The sequence below is a fragment of the Rattus norvegicus genome, chromosome 1 (genome assembly GCF_021556685.1).
Source record: "Rattus norvegicus strain SHRSP/BbbUtx chromosome 1, alternate assembly SHRSP_T2T, whole genome shotgun sequence".
NCBI lineage: Eukaryota > Metazoa > Chordata > Mammalia > Rodentia > Muridae > Rattus > Rattus norvegicus.
In genome coordinates, this window is record NC_141534.1 from 76,501,501 (window position 1) to 76,513,688 (window position 12,188).

At 42.8% G+C, this 12,188-nt stretch overlaps 1 protein-coding gene across 1 annotated transcript; it reads left to right on the forward strand.

Annotated features, from left to right (window-relative positions):
- The first annotated feature begins 122 nt into the window (after positions 1-122).
- On the forward strand, positions 123-7,122 carry LOC134485274 (leukocyte immunoglobulin-like receptor subfamily B member 3-like). The gene is given in 11 exon segments (XM_087602999.1): positions 123-258; positions 335-388; positions 391-446; positions 635-920; positions 1,040-1,345; positions 2,358-2,642; positions 2,769-3,074; positions 3,299-3,595; positions 3,838-4,140; positions 4,375-4,425; positions 6,725-7,122. Coding segments are annotated over 11 exon segments (2,217 nt in total). The 3' UTR covers positions 6,862-7,122.
- The last annotated feature ends 5,066 nt before the right edge of the window (positions 7,123-12,188 follow it).

Here is a 12,188-nt window from a genome sequence, read left to right on the forward strand (position 1 = left end):
TGTGTAAGGTCTGATTGAAAAGTGTCTACTGACTGGCCTAGTCACAGCATTGAGGAAGTTAGAGCAGGGTGCCTGAGGAGGGCTGTTCCCCTTCCTGTAGGGCTGCTGAAAAATGATCCGTCATGGGGACTGCCCTGCCTCCAAGGCCACACCCTTTTTACAACCTTCAGAAAGGCTCTGTAGCTCTGCTCTACAGCAAATCACAGCCTCTGACAGGAGATGCCATGACGTTTACCTTCACAGCCCTGCTCTGTCTTGGTGAGAAGTGAAGAGGAAGAAGGGAAACTAAGGTCTAGAAATAATCAGGGCCTAGAGCTTACCGCTCACCCATGAGGAAAACTCAGGGTTTCAGGCAACTCTGCAGAGGGGAGGACTTACTCACTGTTGAAAACAAATTTCTTACAAAGAACTCTCTTCCAGGACTGACTCTAAGCCTCTGGATCCCAGTGCTGACATGTGAGTGTCTGCAGCTCTCCTGAAATGCTTTTCTCTTTATATCCAGGAGCCATGCCTGGGCAGTGATCGTGGAAAACACCACATGTGTGTTATTCTGGGGGTAGCTGGAAGGTCACCCTGTTAAGGACTGCAATCTGAGCATGGGTGTCCTGAGTCTTAGCTGCTCTGTTACTTGCAGGGGTCCCTCCCTAAGCCTATCCTCAGAGTACAGCCAGATTCTGTGGTCTCAATGGGAACTAAGGTGATCTTCGTTTGTGAACAGATCATTAGAGTCAAAGAGTCTGATCTCTATAGAAATGAATACCTACAGAGTAGAGTTCCAAAGAACCATCAAAGGCCAGCAAACAAGACTGAATTCTTATTCTCAAATGTATGCCAGCAAAATGCAGGGCAATATCAATGTTCCTACAGGACTCAGGGTAAATTATCAGACTACAGTGAGCCCCTGGAGCTAGTGGTCACAGGTGAGAGAACACACAGGGCCTCAGGATCTCAGATTTTGACTGTTTCCCTGTGGGAACCTCAGAGCCAAGGTAGATAATGAGGGATGGGGACATTCAACTGATTCCTCCTTCTCTCCTAGGAGCCTACTGGAAACCCAGGCTTTCAGCCCAGACCGACCCTGTGGTGACCTCAGGAGGGTATGTCATCCTCAAATGTGAGTCCTCCGAGCAATATCACAGTTTCATCATTACTGTGGAAGGACCACAGATGTTCTACTCATGGCAGGACTCAAAGTATAACTATTCTACTGGGAAGTTCCAGGCCCTGTTCCCTATGGGTCCTTTGACCTCCAACCACAGATGGATATTCAGATGCTACAGCTATGAAAAAAACACACCACAAGTACAGTCAGATCCTAGTGAACCACTGGAGCTCCTGGTGTCAGGTGAGGAACCCCAGCCTTTCCATGGAATGACATTCAATGATACAGGTGCTCAGAGACTGCTTATTACGTACTGTATGTGAGGGTGCAGGACGTTTTAGAACTTTGGCATACAGCAAGGAAACACTGGGACCCAGAATACAGAATCCAAGACTGACAGTGATAGCCAAGCCCAAGGTGTGCAATAGGAAATTCATTCTTCATGAGGCCTTCTGTTAGTCTGGATCAACTTCAGCATAATCCACTAGAACTCAGGGAATCCAGAAGGACAGAGAGGGGAAGAATTGCAATACCTTGAGTGGTTGAGGATACCAGGAGGAATATGGACCACAGAATCAAATAAGCAGGAATCATAAGGGCTCACAGAGCCTTCAGGTGTCTCCCTTAAGCCTGCTGCTGTGGTGGTTTTAAAGTCTTGGTATTTGTTAGCTTGCTTGCTTGCTTGCTTGCTTGCTTGCTTGCTTGCTTGCTTGCTTGCTTGTTTGTTTTTGTGGTGTTTGGGGGATTCACTGTACAGTCATGGTTATCTGTCCTGGAGCTCACCCTGTAGACCAAGCTCCCCTCCATCTCAGAGTTCCCTGCCTCTGCCTCCTGAGAGCTCTGATTAAATGTGGGTGCAACAACCACATGGCTTGCTTTAGTTTCTTCTTGGACTCCTAACAGTGGGAATAGAAATGTCTCTGATATTTGTACCTACAAATGAGATCTTTTTTCTACCACTGGTTTGCCTTGTCCAGTCTTAATATGAGGGTGCATTCCTAGAGTTCTGGCATCTTGTTATGCCATGTTTAGTTGATAGAACTGAAACTATGAAAGAAGACAGAGGAGCAGTGAACTTGAGGGACAGAGGAAGTGGGGAGGATTGTGTTATATTGCGAAGGAAGGAAGGATGGGAGGCTGTCTTCCAGTGTATGGTATGAGAGAAGAATAATATTAAAAAGCAGCATCCACTGGAGGGACATTGTCTGTGCCACTTTCAAACCCAGCCATGTGCTTCTCTCCTACTTCTATGTAGGGAAACTGCAAAAACCAACCATCAAGGCTGAACCAGGCTCTGTGATCCCCTATGGAAGGGCCATGACCATCTGGTGTCAGGGGGACCTGGATGCAGAAATATATTTTCTGCATAAGGAGGGAAGCCACAATACACAGAGGACACAGACCATACAACAGCCTGGGGACAAGGCCAAGTTCTTCATCCCTTCTGTGACACAAGGCCATGCAGGGCAATATCGCTGTTACTGTTACAGCTCAGCTGGCTGGTCAGAGCCCAGTGACACCCTGGAGCTGGTGGTGACAGGTAAGGGGACAGTCAGATTCTCATCACCAAGCTCTGCTCTCAGGAATATTCCTCTCCCACAGAGTGGACCTAGAGAACATTGTGAATGTGTGAGAACATGTAACAGACTGCCTTTTTCTCGCCCAGGAATCTACTACTATGGAGTCAAGCTGTCAGGACTGCCCAGCCCTGTGGTGCCAGAGGGAGGGAACGTAACACTCCACTGTACCTCACACAGCAACTATGATAAATTCATTCTCACCAAGGAAGATCAGAAGTTCACCAACTCACTAGACACAGAGTATATATCTTCTACTGGACAATACCAAGCACTGTTTGTATTGGGACCCATGACCACAAACTACTCAGGGACATTCAGATGTTATGGTTACTACAAGCATACCCCACAGTTGTGGTAAGTACCCAGTGAGCTCCAAAAAATACTCATCTCAGGTAAGTACCCTCTGTCATTCTCCAATCATTTTCTGAGACCCTAAGCCCTTGCCATGTCATGCACCTCTGTGGAGTTGCAGGTAGAAGAGGAACAAATGGAGAGCCTGTGTTCTCAAACACAGCCCTGCTGAGGGAAAAGTTGTGACATGTGCTGGGCAGGATGGGAGGGCAAAGATACTTGGTAAGAACCAGACCTCAGTCCATAGCTCTCACCTTTCCTTTAGGACCATCAAGGAAGCCATCTCTGCTAAGTCATCAAGGCCATATACTTGATCCTGGAATGAGCCTCACACTGCAGTGTTACTCTGACATCAACTATGACAAATTTGCACTGTACAAAGAAGGGGGAGCTGACATCATACAGTCCTCTAGCCAGTGGACCAAGGCTGGCCTCTCCAAAGCCAACTTCACACTGGGATATGTAAACCACTCCACTGGAGGCCAATACAGATGCTATGGTGCACACAACCTCTCCTCTGAGTTGTCAGCCTCCAGTGATCCCCTGGACATCCTGATCACAGGTGAGGATCTATAGAGACTCAATCAGGTACCTAACCTCTGCTCAGGCTCTCAAGGGGGATCCTAATAGCTGAGGGCTGGGATGAGGAACAGAGATCTTGAGGAGGAGCAAAGACAGAGACAGATCAGCAGGAAGTTAGCCCAGTCAGGTAAAAGAGACTGAGTTCAATGTTCTCAGGGTGAAAATGTGTGGTTTGAGCTGAAAACAAGGAAGCCTGTCTTTCATCATCCCTCTTCTCTTTAGGACAGATTTATGACACACCTTCCCTCTCAGTGAAGCCTAACTCCTCAGTACACTCAGGAGAGAATGTGACCCTGATGTGTTGGTCAATGTACCCTGTGGACACTTTAATTCTGTCCAAGGAGGGATCAGGCCAGCCACCCCTTCGACTAAAGTCAAAGTTTGAAGATCAGCAGTACCAGTCAGAATTCTCCATGAGTGCTATGACCTCCACCCTCTCGGGCTCCTACAGGTGGTATGGTTCTCGAAACTCATCTCTCTACCTGTTGTCATTTGCCAGTGCCCCTGTGGAGCTCATAGTCTCAGGTAAGGTGATGCTGTCATCTCAGTGTGACCCACATTTCAAAACATGAGAGAGCTTTTGATTTGAGTGGGATTAAGAGGACAATATGAATGGATAGCCAAAGGGCACAATCCACAGCATAGAATTGGATAGAAGCAATGACCCTTCCTGTAATGATCACTCTGTCTTAGGGAGCTTACAGGGCATATGTAGCACACACAGCACAAATAACATCCTCTTCTTGTTCTGTCTCATAGAATCCATCGAAGCCTCCAGCTGGCCAACTAAAAGGTTCATCACAACAGCCAGTAAGTATTAGGCACCTCTTTATAGGGAATATGCTACAAACACAGGCAGTCTAACAAACAGCTCTTGTTCATCACAGTTCTCACTTCTGTCATTTGAGCTTGTGAGTATGAAAGACCAACAAATATCCTAAAGGACAAACCTTAGGCTGAGGCTTAACAGTTGGATTACAGAAGATAGCATCCAAACAGACTCATTTAGCCTCATCCTGGATGACCAGGCAGATGGGTAAGGTTATGAACAAGGAACCCAAAGTCACCTCTCCATGATTCCCCTAAAAAACAATATTTCACCCACATAGAGTCAGGCCTAATGGGGCTAATAAAGATTCTGTTGGCACATAGGCCGAGATAGGCTAGACCTAATTCTGGGATTAATACAGCTACTTCAGGAGATTCTACTTGAAGAAGCGCTTCTCTCTCTGGGATGCTGTGACCTCTCCAGACTGAGGAGGTCTGCAAAACCTTACACTGCAGTGAGTCTCATGAAAACTCTGCTGATGCATGGCAAGGGTGTGTCAAGTTGCAATGGCAGGGGATTCAGGCTCCTTCAGTCTTGCTCATGAGGCATAATTCTAGGACTCTGCATAAGGTCTGTGACTCCAACCTTAGGAACATCTTCAGGTGCTATAGATACGTCCACACTCATCTCTATACCTGCTGTGACAGAGCAGTGACTCTGGAGATTGTGGTCCCAGCTGAACTTATCCAGACCTTTCTGAGCTGAAGGGGTGTCTCACCATTCTCCATTTACAACAAATATTAGCTAGCATAGGGTTTGAAATGCTGTAGAGTGAGAGTCAGATGGGTATTTGGCCTCATAATGGTGGGGGAGAGGGCATCAACTGAATCATTCTAGAGATGAGCGCTATTCTGCCTGCTAATGGAATGCAGAGGAGTCATGGAGTTTGAAAGAGCATTTTTGAAAGGCAACAGACAGTTATAAGATCCTAAGCAGAAAATGGTCCACAGTGACAACATCTTCTCCACATCCACAAATAAACAGTATTCACAGGATCTCTGTCATACCCTTGCTCTCACTGCAGCCATAGAACACCCTATTTATAGGAGAGGAAGTAGCCTTGGTGTAACAGTTACAATTGTTCTATAGTATCCTTCTGTTTAAATCATATTCAAACCCATACATAATCCCTTCCAGACAAAATTCTCCATGAGGACTAGAACATAACAATTTTCACATTAAGGAAAATGAAATCCAACACTTGCAATCAAACCTATTGCATTAGGAAGTCTGAAACATTTCCTTCCGAGTTAAATAGAAGAAATGTATGATTCAGCCTTCATTTGAAAGGTGACAGCTAAGAATGTCCTATGGTAGGCTTTGGTACACTTGTCTAAGGAAGAGAAGATTTTGGGATGGAATCTCCAGGGACTCTCTACCACTGACCCTTGAGTCTTCTAGAGTATGGGGAGTATGGGGAGTATGGGGGATCACCACCACTCTGTACTAACAGTGTGACACATCCTGTTGTCACAGTAATTATTATTTGTAAAGCCAAGAAAAGTAAGAGGTACATGTATCAGGCTTAGGATCTATGCATAATATAAGATAGTTGTGGTATATGGAGAACTCTCTGATAAAATGCCAATGGCCTATCATTCACGCTCTGTCTGGTTTTTACACACACACACACACACACACACACACAAGCACACACGCTAGAGGAATGGTAAGATCAAGTTTGAAATGGAAGAGTGTGAATGTCACAAGGGAACCACCTCTCAGGAAAAAAAAAAACATATTGCTAATCACAGTCTGCACAACCTCTAAAGGCCTCACCAGAAGAACCATACTAAGAACTGGCCTTTTGTTGCTCAGAACAGTGACCTGGGGCCCACTATCTGAATGAATTGTCAATTTATTCTACTCTGAATTTACTGGTATCACTGGTATATCATTGGTTTTTTTATTAGCACAATAGACCTGAAGAATTTAGTAAGAATTAAGAGAAGGTACACAGGTATGCCACAGGGAAGATTCATCCCAGAACTCCATGATCTTGTATGACAAGAATGATGGGCATCTACATTAAATGATTACGTGGAACTCAGAAGAAACACTAAGGTCTCTTAAGTACACACACATCCTACGCTTCTATTCTCAGGACCAGCTGAGACAATCTGTCCATCCTAGAACATGCCCAAACCTCAGACAGTTAAATAAAGAGAATTCCACCTCATAGCATGGGAAAGAGTAGAACCTTATCCTCTTCAGGAAAACAAGGGCCCAGGATGGATGTTTCATCCCTAACTTCTGTAACTTCTGTATCTAATACCACAGCCCCAGAGAACCGGGATCACACAATGGAGAATCTCATCAGGATGGGGATAGCTGTCCTGGTCCTCATAGTCCTTTCGATTCTAGCTGCTGAGGCCTGGCAAAGTCATAGACAGACCCACCACGCAGCTGGCAAATAATCTAAAGAGAAAGGACAGCTTTCAATGTTCTACACTCTGAGAAATGAATCTGATGATCCAAAATTTTCTGTCAGAAAAATGTGCTGTGATAGAAGTCCAGGGAGCAATATTGTTTGGGGTTCTGAGGAAAGAAGTTTTATGATGATGTAACTCCTTGGTAAACAAATATTTGTCCCTCGCACACTGGGGGTCTTCGCTTACTGAACCCACACTCTTCTGAAACTATAAAATAATAAAATATTCTGTCCCATCTGACTGGAATTGCTTTCAGCTATTGATTGTTTTTTTTAAAGGAATTAATTCATTTACCTTTGAAGGTTTCAGCTATTGATTGTTTTTTTTTTTAAAGGAATTAATTCATTCACCTTTGAAGGCCTCTGTCATCTTTATAAATTGTATTTAGGGTCATTTCCTTGTTTGTATCGTGTGTGTGTGTATGTATGTATGTATGTATGTATGTATGTATGTATGTATGTATGTGTATGTGTATGTGTTATCTTAATGTTATCCGGTATGCCTGGGCTTAGGAGGAATATGGTTAGCTGGTGATCCTGGTGGCAGCAAGCCTCCTGGAAAGCATGCAGGGCTGTAGGGTGGGAAATGGGAGTATGCAGTGTAGTTTATTGCTCTTTGCATTCAGCAGAGTTGACAAGCCAAGGTTTGGTGATAAGATGCTACCTAGTATCCCTTAGGAAGGCAGCCCGCTGAGTAAAGAGGAAGTGTTGTGGGTGCTACTATTTTTTAAAGGACCATACCAATACAATGATTCCTGGATCAATATCTTACTTAGCAATTGTCAGAGAAGCTTCCTATTGCAAAACATGTGAACTAATCAGAGACCCACAACTGAACAATGAACAGAGAAAGATCTAAAAACACTGAGTCATGAATGGAATGTCTGCATTTTTCTTGGCTCGGGGAACTTTGAGGAATAGGAGTTGGAGAAACTGTGAGAGTCACAGGACATGAATGACCCCCAAGGAAACTATGCTTTCCAGACATAAGAGTTTAATGCAAATATGGACTCGAAAAAATGTGGCAATATTCACAGGGCCAGCACGGGTCAGTGTCACATCCTGTCCCAGTGCTGAGAGATGTGGACACAGATTTCTTCTGTACCCCAGAAGCCAACCACAATTGATAAACACTTGTAAAGAAAATTTCATTTTTCCAACAAAGTCACACTACTATGCAAAGCACACTGAAGAGCACATGAGGCCAACACAAAATGAACCCACTGGTATTTTAGGAGGTTTTGCTTATGATGTTTGTCTTTTACTTATATACTGTGTCCTGTTTTATCCTTATGATTTCAGGGAATTCATAATGTAGATGTATTTTTAAAAAATTTAAAAAATTACACATCTTAAGAATATACAATTGTACCTAACAGTAATTCATGTATGCTTTTTAAAAAAAAGTTTTTTCAGTCTGGAGAGAAGGCTCACCAGCTGAGAACACTGACTGTTCATCCAGAAGTCTTGAGTTCAATTACCAGAAACCATATGGTGGCTCACAGTCACCTGTAATGGGATCTGATGCCCTCTTCTGGTGTAATACATACACAAAATAAATGAATAAATCTTTATTTTAAAAAAGGAAGAAAGAAAAAGATTGTCCACAGTTGTTGAACCAGCCTGCAATAACCCCAACAACAAAGGAGTGTTCCTCTTTCTCCACACACTCACCAACATCTGCTGTCAACTCGGTTTTGTATCTTAGCCATTCTGACTGATGTCAGGTAAAATCACAGATTTGTTTGGAGATCCATTACTCTGAAGACTAAATATGTTGAACATTTCTTTAGGTGTTTCTCACCACATTGTATTCTTTAGCTTAGGATTTGTTGTTTACATCTGTACCCAATTTTTAAATAGAGTTATTGAGCTCTCTGGAGTCTACCTTCTTGAGTTCTTTATATATATTGGATATTAGCACTCTATCTGAAGTAGGATTGGTAAAGATCTTTTCCCAATCTGTTGTTTGCCCTTTTGTAATATTGACAGTGTCTTTTGCCTTACAAAAGCTTTGCAATTTTTGAACTCCCATTTGTCAATTCTTTCTCTTAGAGCATAAACCATTAGTGTTCTGTTCAGAAAAATTACCCTTGTATCAATGTGTTCAAGGATCTCCCCCAATTCTATTAGTTATGAACAAGGTAAGTAGAATGGCTCAATTTGAAATCTCCGACATGCTGACCACTAGTTGAACCAGCACCATGTGTTGAAAATGCTGTCTTTTTTCCACTGGATGGTTTTAGCTCTTTCTCAAAGATCAAGTGACCGTGAGTGTGTGGGTTCATTTCTGGGTCTTCAATTCTATTCCACCGATCTACTTGCCTGTCTCTGCACCAATACCATGCAGTTTTTATCACTATTGAATCTGTAATACTACTTGAGGTCAGGGATGGTGATACCCCAGAAATTCCTTTACTCTTGAGTATAGTTTTTGCAAGCTGATGCAACCACTCTGGAAATCATTCTAAAGAGGTTCCTCAAAAACTGGACACAGTTATACCACTTCTGGGCATATACCCAAAAGATACTCCATAGTGAGGATGTGAAGAAAGGGGAACACTCCACTATAGTTGGTGGGATTGAAGAATGGTACAACCATTCTGGAAATCAGTCTGGAGGTTCCTCCGAAAATTGGACATTGAACTACCTGAGGACCCAGCTATACCTCTCTTGGACATATACCCAAAAGATGCCCCAACATATAAAAAAGACACGTGCTCCACTATGTTCATAGCAGCCTTATATATAATAGCCAGAAACTGGAAAGAACCCAGATGCCCTTCAACAGAGGAATGGATACAGAAAATGTGGTACATCTACACAATGGAATATTACTCAGCTGTCAAAGAACAATGACTTTATGAAATTCATAGGCAAATGGAGGAAACTGGAAAATATCATCCTGAGTGAGGTAACCCAATCACAGAAAAACACACATGGTATGCACTCATTGATAAGTGGCTATTAGCCCAAATGCTTGAATTACCCTAGATGCCTAGAACAAATGAAACTCAAGACGGATGATCAAAATGTGAATGCTTCACTCCTTCTTTAAAAGGGGAACAAGAATACCCTTGGCAGGGTATAGAGAGGCAAAGATTAAAACAGACACAGAAGGAACACCCATTCAGAGCCTGCCCCACATGTGGCCCATACGTATACAGCCACCCAATTAGACAAGATGGATGAAGCAAAGAAGTGCAGGCCGACAGGAGCCGGATGTAGATCTCTCCTGAGAGACACAGCCAGAATACAGCAAATACATAGGCGAATGCCAGCAGCAAACCACTGAACTGAGAACGGGACCCCCGTTGAAGGAATCAGAGAAAGGACTGGAAGAGCTTGAAGGAGCTCAAGACCCCATATGAACAACAATGCCAACCAACCAGAGTTTCCAGGGACTAAGCCACTACCCAAAGACTATACATGGACTGACCCTGAGCTCCAACCTCATAGGTAGTGATGAATAGCCTAGTAAGAGCACCGGTGGAAGGGGAAGCCCTTGGTCCTGCCAAGACTGAACCCCTAGTGAACGTGATTGTTGGGGGGAGGGCGGTAATGGAGGGAGGATGGGGAGGGGAACACCCATATAGAAGGGGAGGTGGAGGGGTGAGTGGGATGTTGGCCCAGAAACCGGGAAAAGGAATAACAATCGAAATGTAAATAAGAAATACTCAAGTTAATAAAGAAAAAAAATACAATAAAAAAATAATTACACCAGACTTCTCACCAGAGACTATGAAAGCCAGAAGATCCTGGACAGATGTCATATAGACCCTAAGAGAACACAAATGCCAGCCCAAGTTACTGTATCCAGCAAAACTCTCAATTAACATAGATGGAGAAACCAAATTATTCAATGACAAAACCAAATTTTACACAAATCTTTCTACAAATCCAGCCCCACAAAGGATAAGAGATAGAAAACTCCAACACAAGGAGAGAAACCACACCATACAGAAAGCAAGGATATAATTTGCAATGAAATGAAGAGAGAGACAAACAAACATAATTCCACCTCTAACAACAAAAATAACAGGAAGCGACAATCACTATTCCTTAATATCTCTCAACATCAATGGACTCAATTCCCCCAATAAAAAGACATAGACTAACAGACTGGACAGGTAAAGAGGACCCAGCATTTGCTACATGCAGGAAACCCACCTCAGAGACAAAGACAGACACTACCTCAGAGTAAAAGGCTGGAAAACAACTTTCCAAGCAAATGATCTGAAGAAGCAAGCTGGAGTAGCCATTCTAATCGTGAATAAAATCAATTTTCAACCAAAAGTCATCAAAAAAGATAAGGAAGGACACTTCATATTCATCAAAGGAAAAATCCACCAAGAAGAAATCTCAATACTAAATATCTATGCTCCAAATGCTAGGGCACCTACATTCATAAAAGAAACCTTACCAAAGCTCAAAGCACACATTTCACCTCACACAATAATAGTAGGAGATTTCATCACCCCACTCTCATCAATGGACAGATAATGGAAACAGAAATTAAACAGAGATGTAGAAAACTAGCAGAAGTTATGAACCAAATGGATTTAACAGATATTTATAGAACATTCCACCCTAAATCAAAAGGATATACCTTCTTCTCTGCACCGCATGGATCCTTCTACAAAATTGACCACGTAATTGGTTACAAAACAGGCCTCAACAGATACAGGAAGATAGAAATAATCCCACGAATTCTATCAGATCACCAAGCACTAAGACTGGTCTTCAATAACAACAATAATGACAGAAAGCTCACATATACATGGAAGTTGAACAATGCTCTACTCAATGACAACTTGGTCAAGGAAGAAATGAAGAAAGAAATTAAAGACTTCTTAGAATTTAATGAAAATGAAGGTACAACATTCCCAAACTTATGGGACACAACAAAAGTGGTGCTAAGGGGAAAACTCATAGCTCTGGGTGCCTGCAGAAAGAAACAGGAGAGAGCAGATGTCAGCAGCTTCACAGCACACCTTAAAGCTCTAGAACAGAAAGAAAGAAAGAAAGAAAGAAAGAAAGAAAGAAAGAAAGAAAGAAAGAAAGAAAGAAACCCAAGAAGAGTAGAAGGCAGGAAATAGTCAAACTCAGAGCTGAAATAAACCAAGTACAAATGAAAAGGACTATACAAAGAATCAACAAAACAGGAGCTGGTTCCTTGAGAAAATCAATAAGAAAGATAAACCCTTAGCCAGACTAACGAGAGGACACAGAGAGTGAGTCCAAATTAACAAAATCAGAAATGAAAAGGGAGACATAACAACAGAATCTGAAGAAATTAAAAGAAATCATCAG